This window comes from Delphinapterus leucas, chromosome 1, assembly GCF_059928025.1.
Source record: "Delphinapterus leucas isolate spDelLeu-1000000601 "Yukka" chromosome 1, BTC_Dleu_Yukka2, whole genome shotgun sequence".
In the NCBI taxonomy this organism is placed as follows: Eukaryota; Metazoa; Chordata; class Mammalia; order Artiodactyla; family Monodontidae; genus Delphinapterus; species Delphinapterus leucas.
Window position 1 is genome coordinate 41,912,190 of NC_143129.1, and position 20,208 is coordinate 41,932,397.

Sequence of the window (20,208 nt, forward strand, 5' to 3'; positions counted from 1 at the left end):
GTGAAGGTCATGGCAAGACCATTTGGCCCAAATCTGTTGAGGAAGGATCAGCCTGCAGTTCAAAGGGACTGGTCAACTGGATTTACATAAGCAACACTTGGGCTATTTCTGAAACTGAGTTTTAAAACCGACAACTCTTTTTTATCACCCCTTTGGGTTTTTGCAAAATCCCTCCTTGTACCAACTTCCTTACAGCTACTCTTATTTCCTCTTGTAAACTTTTTTTTTCCTTCCAGGGAAGAGAAATCAAGACAACCCCTTCTCTAGGAAGGAGGTGGTTGGTCTGATCTCAAGTGTTGTAAGAAGACCTATTTTGATCTAAACCAGGATCCTAGGCTGGGTTATTTCCAACCCAGGTCAAACAATTTTGATCGCAAGATGTTTTTCTGGTTTATGTGCTGCCTTGTGAATATGTGGCTGATTTCTGCCTCAGATGGTACGTATGCTTTTCTAAACCTCAGTTTGTAAGGCATGTGATATCAGTTTGTGGATTATGAGGCATTCTATCTGGGGTTTTAATGAAACTGAAGTTTATAAAATATATTTCCTTCATTGAAAAATCTCAAATTACTTGGCCTAATGCTCTGAACTCAATAGGGACGTAGTAAATATTTAATGATTTTGCTCTATGAAGTGGGCCGTTGTCTGCTACTTTCCCTTTCTGTTCTGGGAACAAAAAATGTACCAATTTCAAAATCTTGAGAGGTCTTATTTATGATAAACTCCAGGACCACTATTTGGAAAGGGGATTTTTTTTTTAGGAGTGGATAACTTATGGCTGAACTTGAGTAAAACTCCTGTTATTCTTTTGAAAACAAAACTTTGGGAATCCTTGGGCAGGAAGGGATGTGGATGGACATGGACATGGAAGAGTACAAGGAATCAGAATTAATAATCAAGCCAAAAGACACTTGAATGGGGAATCTAGTAAGTGCTTCCTCAGGGCATGTGATACGTCAAACGAATCTGTTTTTTTTTTTTTCCCCTCCAACAGAGATCTGTCCAGAACTTCCCCCAGTGGACAATAGCATATTTGTTGCAAAGGAGGGGGAAGGACAAATTCTGGGGACTTACTTATGTAACAATGGCTACCACCTGGTAGGAGAGAAAACCCTTTTTTGTAATGCATCTAAGGGATGGAATGCCTCTGCTCCAGAGTGCCGCTGTAAGTTTGATCTTTCTGCTACTTTGTTCACCTTGTCATCCCTCTGTATTCTTTCATATCGTACCTCCAGTAGGCCATGGTAAGACTTTATAAGAAAAAAAATTCTCAACTTCTAGTAATACATTTTTAAAGCACTCTAGTTGTGGAACTTCTCTTAGTAGGTACATAATCAGCTCTTAGTATTAATTTAGTTGAATTAGTAGACGCAATCATCCCTACAAGAAGGAAAGGATTTCTTCTACATATTAAAACTACTTTTGGGGGGGGCTGTAATTTGTTTAATATCATATTGCTTTAAAATTTTTAAGTTATGAAAAATTTTAAATATATACAAAAGACAGAAGTGTAAAATGAATTCATATGTATGATCAACATGACTTTTTAAATCTACAATTCTGCTTTGCATTATTATTATTTTGAAGTAAATATATCTTATTTCCATTTCATCCATCATACAATTTTTTTTTTTTTTTTTTTTTTTTTTTGCGGTACGCAGGCCTCTCACTGTTGTGGCCTCTCCTGTTGCGGAGCACAGGCTCCGGACGCGAAGGCTCAGCGGCCATGGCTCACAGGCCCAGCCGCTCTGCAGCATGTGGGATCGTCCCAGACTGGGGCATGAACCCGTGTCCCCTGCATCGGCAGGCGGACTCTCAACCACTGCGCCACCAGAGAAGCCCCCTAATTTTTTTTTTTTTATAAATTTATTTTATTTACTTTATTTTTGGCTGCGTTGGGTCTTCGTTGCTGCACGCGGGCTTTCTCTAGTTGTGGTGAGTGGGGACTGCTCTTCGTTGTAGTGTGCAGGCTTCTGTTGTGGAGCACAGGCTCTAGGCGCACGGGCTTCAGTAGTTGTGGCATGTGGACTCAGTAGTTGTGGCATGTGGGCTCAGTAATTGTGGCTCGCGGCTCTGGAGCACAGGCTCAGTACTTGTGGCGCATGGGCTAAGTTGCTCCACAGCACGTGGAATCTTCCTGGACCAGGGCTCGAACCCGTGTCCCCTGCATTGACAGGTGGATTCCTAACCACTGCACCACCAGGGAAGCCCCATCATATAATTTTTGAAATGGGAAAATTTATGTTCTCAATTTACAAATGTGATAACTGAAATCTAAGTGATTTGTTCAGGTACATAAAACTCATTTGTGGTGTCTGTAGAGATGGAGAATAATTAGTCCACATTCTCTTTATTAATACTGTTTTTAGGAATAGCTGGATTAGTTCTCCTTTAAACCTAGAGTGTAAAGTTCTCCTTTATACCTAAAGCACACCTGTATGTTTATCCTTTATTCATACAACCAAATTCACATCTCTGTATTCTCCTGTTTTTCTACCTGGGCAGAACAAAAGAAAACAAAGTAAAAAATGATGACTAATGTGTGTATTTGACAGGATGAAAGGGAAGGAAACATTTGCCTCAAACGTGGGCTCAAGAATTTTGAGCAATGCTTAACATAAGAGAACGATGAACATGCTGTTGGTAATTTCCAGTTACGTGCTTAATTTTAGTAAGTTCAAATGTCAGTTGTCACTCTTGTGCATGATCAAGACATTTTCTACCACAGTTAAGGGCAACCCAGTCTTTTCTCATTCTGCATTGATATGGTTTCGTACCATGTACCAGTCCATATTAAAAGGTGCAGTTTTACTTTCTCATTTTCAATTTTCTTGATGAAGCCTGAGGAGGTCTAGCCTTTGCTGCAGTAGGTTTCCGCATAGCCCTTTCAGATCTCTGCCTGTTTTCTTCTTCAGTGGGCCACTGTCCTGACCCTTTGCTGGTGAATGGTGAGTTTAGTTCCTTGGAGCCTGTGAACGTGAATGACACTGTCACGTTTAAGTGCAATGAGCATTACGTCCTCAAGGGCAGCAATTGGAGCCGGTGCCTAGAGAACCACACCTGGGTGCCTCCCTTTCCTGTCTGCAAAAGCAGTAAGTATAAGAGAAAAAAAGTGTAAATCCCAAAGATACTGATCGGCAGTAAAAGTCTAGCCATTCACCACATGCCCACAACACTGTCCTCTTTTTTGTATATGGGAAGGGTTTAGGATCTAGCAGGCAGCCAAGAAAGAGCCAAGCTCAACACAAGCAATGCATTCTAATGAAATGATCAGCACCCAAACAATAAACAACACCCGCCCCCCCCCCGCCTCCCCCCCCCCGCCCCAAGTAGGATTCCTGTATTACTAGATCTAACACAGGGTAGTTTGGGACATCAGACTATATTTTTTTAAAATTTCAAGATTATGTGATAACTTTATTTTTTGAAAGATAAACAGAAACAGGGGGAAAAAAGACCATAACTCATCATTGCAAAATTACATAGAGTAAGAGTTGAAAATACCTCCTTTTATCACTATAGTTCATAGCTCTCAGAGGTAATTAGTTGGATGTGTTTAATGACTTTTTCTTATGTTTACACAGATATTTTAAATAAATGCACACACACACATACCAACACACATATATACCTACAAAGTTGGGACTTTGCTATACATATTTTTTAAATACCTTCTTTTTTCATATAACAAGATACATGGAAATCTTTTTCAGATCGGTATGTATAGCTCTACCTCCTGCTTTTTAACTACATGTGGATATGCCATGATTTATTCCATATCTCTCATATTGATGAACATTTATTATACTTCCATATTTTTGCTATTACAAACAATGATGAAATGAATGTTCTTGTATATATATATATATCTATACACATACATCTTTATGTCTATGCTACTATTTCTATAGGATAGAGTCCTAGAATGATTGGTGAGTCATAGGATATCATTATTTGCAAAATACACCTGAAAAATCCAAGAAATTCTACTAAAAACTTCATTCTTGGATACAAAATAAACATTGAAAAATCAAGTTTTCACTTTCTAGTAATAGTTATCAGATGGATATTGAAATGTAAAAATAATTCCATTCATGACGCCTATAGGAAAATTTACCAAAGGACATAAAATAAGACATGACTAAAAGAAAAGATCCTGGATGGGCAGACTTGGTATTACAATGCACTCCTAACCAGAATTTTAAATTAAAAAATAGGACACAAAAAATTAATTTTAAAATCTCATTTGGAATGGTACACATCTAACATTGCAAATTTATTTATTTCAATACTTTATTTTTTTAGAGCAGTTTTAGGTTTCTAATAAAATTGAGAGGAAGATACAGAGATTCCCCCTATTGCCCCTGTTCCCACATATGCACAGCCTCCCCCCTGCCCCCCTCCATTATCAACGTCACTCACAAGAGTGCTACATTTGTTACAATTGATAGGCTTACATTGACACATCATTATCACTCAAAGTCCATAGTTTACCTAAGAGTTCACTCTTGGTGTTGTACATTCAATGGATTTGGACCAATGTATAATGACATATGTACCTCGTTATAATCTCATACAGAGTATTCTCACACCCTAAAAATCCTCTGTGCTCTGTTATCACTTTACTTCCCCCACCCCTCTCAACCACTGATCTTTTTATTGTTTCCATAGTTTTGCCTTTTCCAGAATGTCATACAATTAGAATCATACATTGTGTGGCCTTTTCAGTTTGTCTACTTTCACTTAGTAACATGCATTTACGGTTACTCCATGTCTTTTCATGGCTTGATAGCTCATTTCTTTTTAGTGCTGAATAATGTTTCATTTCTGGATGTACCACAGTTTACTTATCCATTCACTTTCTGAAGGACATCTTGGTTGCTTCCAAGTTTTGACAATTATGAATAAAACTGCTAAAAATATCCATGTGAAGGTTTTTTTTCTATGATGTAAGTTTTCACCTTCTTTGGGAGTTAGATCATGTGGTCAGAGTATATTTAGTTTTGTGAGAAACCACCAAACTGTCTTCCAAAGGGGCTCTACCATTTTGAATTCCCACCAGCAATGTATGAATACTGTTGTTCCAAAACCTTCCCAGCATTTGGTGTTGTCAGTGTTCCAGAGACTGACCATTCTAATAGACGTGTAATAGTATCTCACTGTTGTTTTAATTTGCATTTTGCTGATGACATATGATGTAGAGCATCTTTTCATATGCCATCTGTATATCTTTGGTGAGGTGTCCATTTGGGACACTGGAGTTCCTTAATCAACTCATTGAAATTCTTTTTCCTTTCTTCTACACAACTTTTGAACTCAGGTTTTGATCTTTTAAAAGTTATTTATTAACTGCTCAAGTAATACATCTGTTGTGGAAAAATACAGAAAATAAAAGAAGAAAACATTTAATTACCTACAAACCTACCACCAAGAGATAACAGAGTACTTTGGTATATAATTTTCAGACTTTTTTTTTTCTGTTCATATATGTTGGTATGTGCCTGTGTTTTACAAAAATAGTATTATATTATACATGCTCTTTTATGCTTTGCTGTTTTAGTTATCTATTTGTTTTGAAGACTTTGTGTTTCAGTAAATACATAATTATTCTTAATTTAGCTGTTAATCTTTTTTTTTTTTTTTTTTTTGCGGTACACGGGCCTCTCACTGTTGTGGCCTCTCCCGTTGCAGAGCACAGGCTCCGGACGCGCAGGCTCAGCGGCCATGGCTCACGGGCCCAGCCACTCCGCGGCATGTGAGATCTTCCCGGACCGGGGCATGAACCCATGTCACCTGCATCGTCAGGTGGACCCTCAACCACTGAGCCACCAAAGAAGCCCAGCTGTTAATCTTGATCAACAAGTTTAGACTCATATAACCTCAGAGCTGAAAGGGACCTTAGGGATAATATTATTTAGCCTGCTCATCTTATAGATTAAGAAGGAAGCTGAGGACTTCGCTGGTGGTGCAGTGGTTAAGAATCCACCCGCCAGTGCAGGGGACATGGGTTCGAGCCCTGGTCCAGGAAGATCCCACATGCCGTGGAGCAACTAAGCCCGTGCGCCACAACAACGGAGCCTGCGCTCTAAAGCCCGAGAGCCACAACTATTGAGCCCATGTGCTACAACAACTGAAGTCTGCGGGCCTAGAGCCCGTGCTCCACCACAACAGAAGCCACTGCAGTGAGAAGCCTGCGCACTGCAGTGAAGAGTAGCCCCCGCTCGCTGCAACTAGAAAAAGCCTGCGTGCAGCAGCGAAGACCCAATGCAGCCAAAAAAAAAATTAATTGATTAATTAATTAATTTAAAAAGAAGGAAGCTGAGAAAGGTAAAATGGCTTCTTTCATGCCATGTGGTCAGTGGAAGAGCCAAAACCAAAACTCACAACATCTAGTACCTTGTCCGACTCTCTTTCCATAATTTTACAGACTCATCCTCTTTCCTCACAGCTCTGTTCTCCGTTTTTTGCTGAATCTCTCATATGGAACAACTGTCACACAGGGGTAGTCAACCTCCATTTGAGTTCACACTATTTACTGTTTCAGGAGTTACTTCTTCCATCTCTACCTATAGCCTAATTTTTCCCTTCTTGTACACTGACGATTAGCATCTCTACAACTTAACCTTCCCTTCCTCAAGTTCCTGCCAATCACAAGGTACTCTCACATCACTAATGACTCATAGAATGAGCCAGGGGAGGGAGTCTTTCTCATGGATAAATATGATTTGACCAGAAGGAAATGAATGGAGAACATGTCCCAGATCCCACATGGGCTTGTGAAGGTGGCAGGTGCTGGACTACACAGTTGCACTTAGGGGCCTGGCGTTGTTAATTGAGCATTACAGGACTTCACAGCTGTCATTCTTATACTCCTGTCTCTCAGGAGACTGTGGCCCTCCTGAGAATCCAACTCATGGCTATTTTGAAGGAATAGATTTCAACTCGGGATCTACCATTACTTATTACTGTGAAGCGAGGTAAGTGTATTGCAGCCTTTTAAATATGAGAACTTGCCCATTGACTAGTAGCCTTGTTTTGGAAAAGACCCAGTCTATCTCAGCCTAGTCCCCTGATTACCTAGCACATTCTGATATATATTTGTTTGAATTGATTTTTTAACATTTTTTAAAATTAATTCATTTATTTTTGGCTGCGTTGCGTCTTTCTCTAGTTGCAGAGAGCGGGGGTTACTCTTTATTGCAGTGCTTGGGCTTCTCATTGCGGTGGCTTCTCTCGTTGCTGAGCCCAGGCTCTAGGCCTGCGGGCTTCAGTAGTTGTGGCACGTGGGCTCAGTAGTTGTGGCTCGCAGGCTCTAGAGCACAAGCACGGTAGTTGTGGCTCATGGGCTTCGTTGCTCCGCAGCATGTGGGATCTTCTCGGGCCAGGGCTCGAACCCGTGTCCCCTACATTGGCAGGTGGATTCTTAACTACTGTGACACCAGGGAAGTCCTACACATTCTGATTTTGAGAGCTGCTTTAGCCCACTGCCAGCTCTCCCCAAGCCCTAGAAGACAGACTGATCCTCCTATTTATCCTAATAGAAGTATCACTCTTTTTTCTCTTAGCTAAGACAAGATAAAATATTTAAAATGTGTGTTTATCTGGGGCTTCCCTGGTGGTGCAGTGGTTAAGAATCCACCTGCCAATAAAGGGGACACGGGTTCGAGCCCTGGCCCAGGAAGATCTCACATGCCGCGGAGCAACTAAGCCTGTGTGCTACAACTACTGAGCCTGCGCTCTAGAACTTGTGTGCCACAACTACTGAGCCCATGTGCCACAACTACCAAAGCCCGCGCGTCTAGAGCCTGTGCTCTGCAACGAGAGAAGCCACTGCAATGAGAAGCCCGCACACCACAACGAAGAGTAGCCCCTGCTCGCCACCACCGGAGAAAGCCCACGCACAGCAAAAGACCCAATGCAGCCACCCCCGCAAAAAAAATATGTTTTTCTAAACAGTCTCAGAACAAAAAACTCAAAAAAAAACCCACCACAGAATATATGGAAGTACAGAAATAGAATTATTTAGAGTAGAGATTCTTAGGGCATAGTAATTAAAGTCTAACCTTAACTTAGACTGCCTGGTCACCTGCTTACAGATCTCCTAACCTTTTCTTTTCCTGGCCTCAATCTTATTAACTCAGAGTCATGTGACCTCACTGGCATTTCAATCTCATTATTTACCTCCAATGCACTTTGCCATCAACTCTCATGTTTTTCTGATTAAGAGCTGAGGCTCCTTTTAAGCAGTTCCCCAAGATTTATTTGAAGGCTGTCTCTAGCTTTCTACTCCTTTTTAGAGCATAGATGACAGATGCTTTTTTTTTTTTTGCGGTACGCGGGCCTCTCACTGTTGTGACCTCTCCCGTTGCGGAGCACAGGCTCCGGAAGCGCAGGCTCAGCGGCCATGGCCCACGGGCCCAGCCGCTCCGCGGCATGTGGGATCTTCCTGGACCGGGGCACGAACCTGTGTCCCCTGCATCGGCAGGTGGACTCTCAACCACTGCGCCACCAAGGAAGCCCGACAGATGCCTTTTTAAAGTACTGAACAATGAAGAGGTTCCTCCCTCACCCTTCCCACCCAAAAACTGTGTGTGTAAAAACACATATTTAGAGTTTTTCACTCCTCCATGTCTTACAGTCTGACTCATCACTTGGGTCCTCTCCAGCCCCAGGAGAATGGTTTTACTTTATGACTGCTTTGTGATATTGAGATAACTTAAGCATGCATTAGGGTTCTGGGGCAGAAAAGTAGATTCTATTACAGTGTGAAATACTGAAATACTGTTACATAAAACCAGCTTTAGTTGCCCAGTTCAAGAAGTGGAAGTGTAAACGTTGTTGCCATTCTTACTTGCGTCCAGGTACTACCTGGTGGGCACACAGCAGCGACAGTGCATTGATGGGGAGTGGAGCAGTACCCTTCCGGTCTGTGAGTTGATCCGAGAAGCTCCCAAACCAGCTGAGTTGGAGTTGGAGAAGGCACTGGTAAGAGTGGACTCTTCTGTCTTATTCACAGCTGTGCCTCCAGGGCCTGGTGTCGCTCTTGGCATATGCTCAGTAAATAGCTGTTCAATTTGGAATGTCTTTGAATGGATTGGTCTTGGCCTGATTGTAGAGTGGGGCCTATAAACTAGTAACTCATGTTTTTGTATATGAATTCCCATTCTCCACCATCGTTAATACCTCATGAGGCCCTTTTGGTAGGGGTTGTTGTCTCATGTGCTTTAAAGAGCAAGGTAGGGCTTCCCCGGTGGCGCAGTGGTTGAGAGTCCGCCTGCCAATGCATGGGACACGGGTTCATGCCCCGGTCCAGGAAGATCCCACATGCCGTGGAGCGGCTGGGCCTGTGAGCCATGGCTGCTGAGCCTGCGCGTCCGGAGCTTGTGCTCCACAACGGGAGAGGCCACAACAGTGAGAGGCCCACGTACCGCAAAAATAAATAAATAAATAAAATATATAAAGAGCAAGGTACATAAACTTATGTCTTAGACTTGGAAGTATTGCTGCAAAAAGTCTCTAAACTTTTTCTAGACCTCAAAAAAAATCACAAAAATGCTGAACAGATCCATTTTCATTGAGACTCCTCTCTTAGTCTATATTTATTACTGAGATGACAAGTAGATTTAAGCCACTAAATTTTATTTTCAGAAAATAAAAAAGTACCCCAGGGGCAGGCAGTGATAACTTCCCCCAAGACACACCAAGTTGCAAGATTTTATATATATCTCTGTACCCCAGGGAGAAGAGAGGGACACTTGGCAACATCCTGAAAGGGGCCCTAGGCAGCCCCCAGCCAACCTACAAATTTAAATGATTCATCATGTTGAAGACCCAGATCCGTACTGAAGCTAGCCTTGTTGTGAGCCCCCATTTGGGCACCTAAACACTACTCATTAGCTTCCGAGTATAGAGCTGAGTCTCAGTTCTTAAATTGTTAACTTCAAAAAATGTTCTTTCTTCAGCTTGCCTTTCAGGAGAGTAAGGAACTTTGCAAAGCCATAGAGAACTTTACACAAAGATTAAAGAAAAGTGGCTTAATGATGGAGAAAGTACAATGTTCTCTGGAAATAAGGAAAGCTGAGTTGAAGACAAAAATGTTGCCCTGACATTGTCTGAGCAGACTGGGTAATAGAAATACTCCTATGAATAAAATTTCCTCTTGGCTCTGAAATTGGTTTCAGATTTTTCTTTCTTTGGGCTGAAATGCAACTTCATAGTAACCAGCTGCAGTTGCATGACACATGGGGTGTGTCTGTGTGTGTGTGTGTGTGCGTGTGTGTTGGATGTAGAATGACCAAGTGTGGTGATTGTCTAAGACCAGAATTAGAAACGCATTAATGGGGAGGGAAAGGTTTAATTTCCTGTCTGAAAGAGAATGGGAAGCTCAGATCACAGCTAAGGTACATGCCTTATTTTTTTTCTCTTTTCGTTTTTTGGCGGTGCCGCACGGGTTTGAGGAATCTTAGTTCCCCAATCAGGGATTGAACCTGGGCCCTCGGCAGTGAAAGCGTGGAGTACTAACCACTGGACTGCCAGGGAATTACTGTTTCATTTTTTAAAATGAGATGCAAATTATTAACAAAAATTAACCCCCAATTAATCAAAACTTATGATGCAAAAATTAATGTCTCATTTTGGGAAAACAGGCTCAGAACAGCTATAGCCTTAAAATGACTTATGGAGACAAAAGTAGAGTTAGAACCCAAACTCTCGCCTGGATCTCCCAGACATCCTGTTTATATAACCACGTTTCCAAACCTTCTGTGGTAATATTGCTCACTGCCTTTTGGATGAAACTTAGCCCTCAATTTGAGATGTTGCAACACATATGAATATATTTTCTTATTCTTTTTTCAGTTTGAGATGTTGCAACACATATGAATATATTTTCTTTTTTTTGTGTGTGGTATGCAGGCCTCTCACTGTTGTGGCCTCTCCCGTTGCGGAGCACAGGCTCCGGACGCGCAGGCTCAGCAGCCATGGCTCACGGGCCCTGCCGCTCCGCGGCATGTGAGATCCTCCCGGATCGGGTCACGAACCCGCGTCCCCTGCATCAGCAGGCGGACTCTCAACCACTGCGCCACCAGGGAAGCCCTGAATATATTTTCTTATTCTTTTTTCAGAGGGCAAAAGAAATAAGAATCCTTAGGTTTTCTTGTCAAGATTTTATACCGATCTGGTATGACAAGCTTCTCCCGTCTCTGACTCTGACCTCTACTCCAAACGCATAGGAACTCTTGGTAAAATACAAACAAAATACAGAAAAGAGCCTGAAATAATGGAAAATCTCTAGGGGAAGTTATGAGGGAGAACAAGAAACAGCCTCTCGGGTAGGCTACAGTCTGTTAATAGACACATATATACATATCATTAATTCAGTGTGTTTAAAATGAAGCACACCCCTCTCATGAAAACTGCTATGGGCGCTTGCATGGGAGGAGGCTGACTTCTGTCTTAAGAGGAGGACGAGGCACGAAAATGGTCAAGGTAGACGGCACAGTTTTTTTTTGTTTTTTTTTTTTTGCGGTACACGGGCCTCTCACTGCTGTGGCCTCTCCCCTTGTGGAGCACAGGCTCTGGACGCGCAGGCTCAGCAGCCATGGCTCACGGGCCCAGCCGCTCCGCGGCATGTGGGATCTTCCCGGACCGGGGCACGAACCTGTGTCCCCTGCATCGGCAGGCGGACTCTCAACCACTGCGCCACCAGGGAAGCCCAAACGGCATGGGTTTTTGGGTCCTTGAAAGTGATTATGATTTAGAGACAAAGATTAGGGAGAAGGATGTTCCAAGTGGAAAGAAGATTTGAGAAATGTAGTAAAAAGTCATAAGCTTTTTTTAAAATTGAAGTAGAGTTGATTCACAATATTATATTAATTTCAGTTGTACAACATGGTGATTCAATTGTTAATAGATTATATTCCATTTAAAGTTACAAAAAATAATGGCTATATTTCCATGCTCTGTACAATATATCCTTATTGCTTAACTATTTTATACATAGTATTTTGTACTTCTTAATCTATTACCCCTATCTTGCCTCTTCCTGCTTCCGTCTCCCCACTGGTAGCCACTAGTTTGTTCTCTATATCTGTGAGTCTGTTTCTGTTTTGTTATATTCATTCATTTATTTTATTTTTTTAGTTTCCATATACAAGGGATAACATAGAGTATTTTTCTTTCTCTGCCTGACTTATTTCACTAAGCATAATACCCTATAGGTCCAACCATATTGTTGCAAATGAGAGTCATAAGCTTTTTAACCAAGTAAATGGTTACTCCTACTCCTACGATTAATCTAAACTCCTACTCCTACGATTAATCTAAATTGACTAAAATTTCATTCATAGTGATAGAGTGGCATGGACATATATACACTACCAAACGTAAAATAGATAGCTAGTGGGAAGCAGCCGCATAGCACAGGGAGATCAGCTCAGTGCTTTGTAACCACCTAGAGGGGTGGGTTAGGGAGGGTGGAAGGGAGGGAGACGCAAGAGGGAAGAGATATGGGAACATATATAACTGATTCACTTTGTTATAAAGCAGAAACTAACACACCATTGTAAAGAAATTATACTCCAATAAAGATGTTAAAAAAAGGCCAGTTTATGGAGGCTTTTAAAGGGCAAGTTAGAGAATTTAAGCTTTATTTCGTAGGCAGTGAGTAGAGATGGAAAACTTTCAAGCAAGGAAGAGATAAGGACAGAACATAGATTTCTCTCACAACAGTATGTAGGTCAGGTGTAGTAGGAAAAGAACTGAGACAGAGAAACCAATGAAAGGTCTATAGCAATAGATCTACCCGAGAGACAATGATGACCTGAACTGTTTTGATGACATTAGAAATAGAAGAGAGACAGCAGATTTGAGAGACATTGCAAGATCAAAACAACTTGTTAACTGATTGAACATTGGAGGATGAGGGAGATGAAGTGTTTAAAGGTGAGGCTGAAATTCCATTCCAGGAAGGCTGGATTAATCTTGGGGTCAGAAGGTAAAGTTTCTGGGCAGGAAATGAGAAGTTCTCCTTTGTTGAGTATAAAGGTGCAATGAAAAATGTAAGTCTGAGTTTAGGAGAGTAATGAGAGATAAAGATGTAGTTATGGGGTAACCCTCTTAGAGGGAATAGTTAAAGCCATGAGAACAGGTAAGATAGATGTAAAGAGAAACATTTTTAAAAGGAAGGACTTGGGATTTATCTATATTTAGGGTTGAAAAGTAGGAAGACAGGTAATAACAATGAAAAAAGAGCAGTTAGTAAGATAGGAAAATCAGGAATGTTTAGGGTAATGGGAGCCAAAGGAGAAGAGAGTTTCAGAAAAGAGATGATCTGCAGCATTAGAGGCTGCCAAGAAGTCGTAAGTGATGAGTTAAAGAAATTTTGGATTTGGAGACAAGGGCGCAGCTCACAGAGGTGTGTCAGTAAAGGTGGGAGGAAGCCAGATTGAAGACCACAGTGGGAGGGGTGGGGAGTGATTATAGAGAAAAAGTAGGCAGGAAACATAGGAGATTCTTTTGAGCAGTTCAACATCTCACAGCAGAAGAAAACTTGAATTTGAGGTTTTGGCAAGACTGAGGGAACATTTCCGGATGGAAGATACATTGAAAATAAGGAAGGAAAGAAAAGAAACCTTTTCTGAAACAGGAGTGAATAGGGAAGACAATCTGAGGCAGATAGAAGCTAACGTGGAATGATTTCTTAGTAAAGTAGGAGGCAAGATCATCTGCTGAGAGTAAGACAATTTGGTGACCTGGAGAGAAAAATTTGGAACAGTCACTATGGCAAGTAAAGAAAAGGATTCCAGCTGATTGAGAAATGGTATTTGAAGACCCAGCTTTAAAGGTTATATTTCCTCCAACTTTGTTCTCAAGACTGCATAGTTTTGTATCCTCTTTTATACTCATTCTTGTCAAATCAAAAATCATCAAATCAGCCTCACCTTTGTGACTTGGTCCATGCTTAAACGCTTCTCTCTCTCTCTTTTTTTTTGGCCCTGCCACATGGCTTGCAGGGTCTTAGTTCTCCGACTGGAGCTCAAACCTGGGCCCAGCAGTGAAAGCACCAAATCCTAACCTCTGGACCACCAGGGAATTCCTGGTCTATGTTCTCTTTACCTCTAGTATCTTTCTCATTTTCATCTAATAATTTCCACTTTTCATTCAAAGCCCTGCTCAAATCTCCTATCTTTCGTCAAATCTTCTGCTGTGGTTCAACTCCTTTTCTGAAAACTTTATAGGACTTTTGGTGTTTATTACAGAAAAGGTGAAGTGGTCAGGAAGAATTGCTCTTTAGTAGCAGTCCCCTGAGCATACAAACCTTAATCCTGAGGATTAAGAGCTTAATTGGATAATGTCAGGGTTTGTGGTCCTTCTTAGGACCACATGTGATAACAAACACGGCTGGCCCTTTGTTGCATCCTTCTGAGGAGCACTCAGTGATAGACCAACTTCTGGAGGTCATGTATTTCTGGAGTACTGATCATGTGCCAAGCAACTTAGCACCCTCTGTACTTTCTTGGAGTGGGCTGGAGACCAGTACAGGGGAAGGTCATCTGTCCCTGAACCCAAAGAAAGCCTGCTGGACCTAGAATCACAGAAAGTGGATCATTTTTGTGGACCTAGTCTGAATCCTGCAGTATCTAAGGTTTCCAGGCTAGCTGGTTTGCATCTTGTATAACCCTCTTTTGTTTATAAAAGGAAAAAAAAGAACTCTGGCGTCAAATTTATATTACCTTTCCACTTAGGGGAAATGGTTGGCAGAGGAGAAAGTAAACAATTGCGACATGTTATCAAGAAAGAGGGCTAGTGAAGAGGAAGGTGATTAGATAAACACGGTTGCTTTACTTATGCTGTTAATCATTCACTGAGCCAGTAGGGAGTCTCTGCCCATCCATTTCTATTTGGCCGTCCCTGAACAGCCAACCACATGGCTGGAATTCAGGGACTTTTTGGTGGAGCAATTACCAGCCAGCTTCAGGGTGTTCTGGTAAACTCTTATCTGGGGAGGAACTAAGCCTATTACAGAACAAAGCAGTTTTCCTCACTTACAAGCTACTCAAGGCACGATGACAGAGTCTTCTTCCTCGGCTACCTGCAGGTCAGTGGAGTATCCAGGACACCTTGGGGGAAAGGCTCGTAGTTTGGCCCTTTAAGGAATACAAGATTAGAAGGATAAGGCAGAGACCAAACTTGGGGGTGTTTTCAACAGAAATCTTTTCAGGGATACTGTATTAGGGGACAGTGTGACTTGCAAAGTACTTTTAACCCCTACTGAGCCTCAATTTTCTATTATAAATAGGGGAATAATAATGCATACTAATAAAATACACTGAAGCAAAAAAGAAGTAAGAAGATGCTCTTATTATTGCATCTAAAAGTTGAGTGTGTTTGTTAATCCTTTACTACCTCTCCACGTAGGGCAGCTGAGGCAGGATGTAAGCCAGATGTCCCAAAGGGAGCCACAGGAGACCTGGTTTTCAGAGTCTACATTCTGAAAATTGGTGCAATTTCCTTTAGAGATTTTATTAACCCCTCTACATCTCCTCCACCACTGATAGCAAAGACCTTTAGATTTAATCATAAGGAGGATATTGGTCAGCCTCCAGTTAGTTTCTGAAGCTAGAAGCCTTTATTGTCCTCATCTCCTTTCTCTCCCTCACTTTTTGAATCTGGCAATGTTGATTAACTTCACTTCTTGAAATTCCCTTCTCCCTTGGTTGGGCAAGACGTAGTACTTCCCTGGTTTTAGTTTTAATTCTTCAACCACGCTTCTCTTTGCTGACTCCTGTTCTATCCCTAAATGTAGTACTAAAGGAGAATACAAAGTAGAGTGCCCAGAAGAGGAAGAAGCATCAAAGAAGTTTTGTATTAAGTGTAGAGATACATTTGAATATAATATGGGTACAGAAGGAAGGAGCTGATAGAGAGATAAAGAAATTCTAGGAAAGAAGAGAATTTTGTGGAAGCAAGTTCTTTCTGGAGTCTGAAAGTTATGTGATTGAGACTGCAGGTGTAAGTCAGGAGACACTCCACCTGAGATTGGAGAAAAATTAATTCTTTCCAGAGGTATCTGAATTATTAAAAAGGGAATTTAGATAAAATAAATACATAGACTTAAAAAGTAATCTCTAATGGGAGGAGAAATTTGGAGGCTGAGGATTTTCCCTGAGGCTCTCAAATTGTACTGCCTTGGCAAGTGCCAATGGCATTTTTCATAAGAGACCCTCCATGGTGCCTATAGTTCTTGAGCTGGTTTCATTTCTATATGAATTTAAAAGGTGATGATGTCATTGAAATAAGAGGGCATTTGCTAGGGAAGTCTTAGATTTTCAGTGGGCAATTACAGAATTCTAGGGTTTGTAGGGAATAGAAAGATAATCCAAGTTTAATGTCATCATTTTAAGGATGAGAAACTGAGATCTGAGGAGCTGATGTAGCTTCTTCAAGATCACAGAAATTGACTGGTATTGCTGGGACTCAAATTCAGGTCTCCTCAGTTCACAAGTCCTAGGCTCCATCTCCATACTCTGGTTTGCTGAGTCCTGTGCTGGCTCTGCTGAGGGACCACAGTGGGTCATGATGATGAACTGTAAATGCTACACCTGGCCCACTGAGCCACTGCACATCCTGAGAACTAGTAAGGGAAGTTGAATCACTGAATCATCTCTTCAAAGTTTATAAAGCACTTCCTACATATTATTTCATTTGGTCCTCAGTAGGTATTTAGTCATTCTCACTCTGAAGGTAAAACAAAATTAAATTTCATTTATTCATTCTCACTCTGAAGATAAAACAAAATTAAATTTCATTTATTTCACATTTATTGGATAACTATTATTATGCCAGTTAATATTGGGTTAGAAAGTGGAAGGCTGAATAAACACCTTCTTTGTCTCCAAGGGACCTATAATCTAGTACAAGAGGCAAAAGTGAATAGTTACAATACAGTGTGGTGTTACAATGAAGGTATCAGCAGAGTATTAGGGAGGCATAGCAGAGACTTATATTTCCTGAGGAGAGGGTTGGGCAATTCTTCACCAAGGAGGTGGCATTTGATCTGGAAAGTGCATCACGGGGAGGCTGGAGGTAAGAGTATTCACGTACAAGAGACATCATACGGTAACGCTTGAAGGTGTTTAGAAAGTTCCAGGATATGTTTTGGGAAAGGTAAGCACTTGCATGTGGTTGAAGCACAATGTTTTAAGTGAGCAGAAGTAGAGGGAGAGTTGGGAGAGTTGTGGGGACCTAGAGAATTGGGGATCATGGATATTTTTAAGTAAATTGCTTTTTAGGAATATAACTGCATCAACATGGAAGGTGGCTTACAGTTGTTGAAGGCTTTTGCTGTGGTGGAAGGTGGGGTGAAGGGAACTAGGAGAACATAAACCAGGACTATGGAAGTGGGTATAAGAGAGAATGACAGATTCTAGTGTTGCTACAGCCAATGGGACAAGACTTGGTGACTCTGAATATGGAAAGGTGTCAAGCGAGAGGAGGCTAGGATGACTCAGGTTTCTAGTCTGGGAGATTGGATGGTGATTATTACCTTAGCTGAGACAGAAAGCAAAGGTGAAGCAGTGTTGAAAGGAAGATAGTGTGTTTAGTTTGGGATATGTTGGATTCAAGGTGCCTGGGAGATACAAATGAAGCAGTTGGAAATACCGAGCTGAACCTTGAGTCGTATTATAACAAATTTTGAAAAAGGGTTTTTGTTTTTGTTTGGTTTTTGCTTAAATAAGAAATCTAAGAAGTGGTTTCCAGGAACTGGGGGGTGGGAGAAACATGGAGAGGTTGGTAAAGGGATATAAGTTTTCAGCTATAAGATGAAGAAGATTTGAGGATTTAATGTTAAACATGGTGATAACACTGTATTGTACAATTGAAATTTGCTAAGAGAGTAGAACTTAAATGTTATTTCCAGAAAAAAAAAAGAAGATACGCTTCTATGTGGAATCTAAAACAAACAAACAACAACAACAAAAAACCCAAAACAAATTTATAGAAAGAGACTTCTTGTTACCAGAGGTGGAGGGTGGGGGTGGGGTGGGGGGAGGAATTGGAAGAATGTGGTCAAAAGGTACAAACTTCCAGTTATGAGATAAATAAGTGCTAGGCATGCAATGTACAACATGATGACTACAGCTAACACTGCTGCATGATATATAGGAAAGTTGTTGCGAATTAATCATGAGTTCTCATCACAAGGAAAAATTTCTCCTTTTTATTTTCTTTGTTTTCTTTCTTTAAATTTTAAGTGTTACTACATTTAAAAAAGTATATATATATTTATTTATTTGACTGCATCGGGTCTTAGTTGCTGCACGGGGGATCTTTGTCTTAGTTGCTGCACGGGGCATCTTTGTTGTGGAGTGTGGGCTCAGTAGTTGCAGCACGTGGGCTCTCTAGCTGTGGTGCTCGGGCTCCGGGTGGTTGCCTCAGGGCATGTGGGATCTTAGTTCCCCAACCAGGGCGTGAACCCACATCCCCTGCATTGGAAGGAGAAGTCTTAAATGCTGGACCACCAGGGAAGTCCTCTTTGTTTTCTTTTTATTGTATCTATATGAGAAGATGGACGTTTGCTGGACCTATTACGGTAATCATTTCATAATATGTGTAAATCAAATCTTCATGCTGTACAACTTAAACTTATGCAATGATGTATGCCAATTATTTTTCAATGAAACTGTGGGGAAAAGATAAATATGTGATGTGATGGATGTGTTAATTAATTAGATGGGGGAGCAGGGGGAAATCCTTTTATAATGTATACGCTTGTCAAATCACCATGATGTACACTTTAAGTATCTTACAATTTAACTATGTCTCAATAAAGCTGAAATTAAAAAAAAAAAAAAGAAATCCAACAGTCAAAAGTTTTAATTTACATTCAGGATTTCAAGTGAAGAAGAAAGTGTAGCAATTTATTTTTGGATTTGCAAAGAAAACGCACAAGTATTTATAACTTTCAAAAACAGAATAGTTAATTTAAATATTATCCAAGACAAAAAATAATTTGCTAAGATAACCAGTCAGAATTATAGACTTTTCCAGGGTTGAAGACTATGCTCAAGTGGCAGAGAAACAATCTCCTTTGTTAGATATAACATTTGCAGGTCAATTTTATGATGTAGATATCTGCTTTTCTGTAGCTTCAGGGGAAGAGAAAATAATTCCTTCTTATTTTGCTGAGATTTCTTTCACTGACTTTTAGAAGTCATGAGGCTCAGCACAGGAATTTTCTAATTATCAACAAGAGTAAAGGAGGCAGGCCTGAATGGCTCAAAATTGACATGTGGTAAGTAATAGGGCAGAGTAAGATTTTTTTTTTTTTTTTTTTTTGCGGTACGCGGGCCTCTCACTGTTGTGGCCTCTCCCGTTGCGGAGCACAGGCTACGGAAGTGCAGGCTCAGCGGCCATGGCTCACGGGCCCAGCCGCTCCGCGGCACGTGGGATCTTCCCGGACTGGGGCACGAACCCGTGTCCCCTGCATCGCCAGGCGGACTCTCAACCACTGCGCCACCAGGGAAGCCCCAGAGTAAGATTTTTTATTAACAATTGAGCTTATGGAGCATGTATGTTTCTGCACTTACAGGAGACAACAGGGCCCAGAGGTCTGTGAGTGATTCATGGATGATGGTCAAAGTCATGGGGTGGATGAGTTCCTTCCAGGAAGACATCCTGGTGAGGGAAGAATAAGCCCAGGATGGACCCCGCCGTGGGTGCCAGCTTTGCTGCTCTGGGTGCGACACTGGGTTTCACTGTTATCACGGGCCACAGTGAAGACCTGACCAAGACTCCTGGCCCAAGTCCAGCGTGTTTTCCTCTTCACCAGGGCTTAGCTAAAGTTCCCTGGAATTGCAGCCATTATAATTTTATATCATTATCATGATGATGTTTTGACTCTAGGAGTTCTCATTCTGTCAGAATCACGTTCCAACACCAGTTCTGTCACCCTTTTCCTTAACGTTTCTCATGAATTTTTACTATGTGCGGTCCATGCACCAAACCAAGCCCTCTCAGCAATTCTGGGAGACCTGTGTAGTTATTTTTATTTTATGAAAAAGGAAATTGAAGCTTAGAGGAGCTTAGAGGGCTGAGTATCTTGCCCATGGGTACACAGTTCCCATGTGGTGGAACCAGGTTTGAACCTGCATGGCCTGGGTCTGATTCCATGCCCAGGGTCTGGCCACATACTATCCTGCTGTGTCC

At 41.3% G+C, this 20,208-nt stretch overlaps 2 protein-coding genes across 7 annotated transcripts in view; both read left to right on the forward strand.

The window, feature by feature from the left end:
* Positions 1-396, forward strand: part of PFKFB2 (6-phosphofructo-2-kinase/fructose-2,6-biphosphatase 2) — a 31,972-nt gene extending 31,576 nt beyond the window's left edge. For 3 of the 5 annotated variants that reach the window (XM_089908865.1, XM_089908874.1, XM_089908856.1), the window contains exon 15: positions 237-341. In XM_089908865.1, coding sequence (XP_089764991.1) covers positions 237-287 — 51 coding nt within the window. In that variant the 3' untranslated portion in view covers positions 288-341. Of the gene's footprint in view, positions 1-236 lie in introns of all 5 variants that reach the window. The other 2 variants (XM_089908851.1, XM_089908881.1) reach the window with 1 other exon arrangement.
* Positions 328-20,022, forward strand: C4BPB (complement component 4 binding protein beta). Of its 2 annotated transcripts, none has more exons than XM_022593568.2 (6): positions 328-436; positions 995-1,165; positions 2,916-3,092; positions 6,884-6,977; positions 8,862-8,985; positions 9,963-20,022. In XM_022593568.2, exons 1-6 carry the CDS (start codon positions 379-381, stop codon positions 10,104-10,106), a joined length of 768 nt encoding a protein of 255 aa, XP_022449276.2. In that variant the 5' UTR covers positions 328-378; the 3' UTR covers positions 10,107-20,022. The 2 variants fall into 2 exon arrangements, with proteins under 2 accessions (XP_022449276.2, XP_022449277.1); XM_022593569.2 differs by lacking the exon at positions 9,963-20,022 and adding an exon at positions 9,739-9,937.
* Positions 20,023-20,208: the final 186 nt, after the last annotated feature.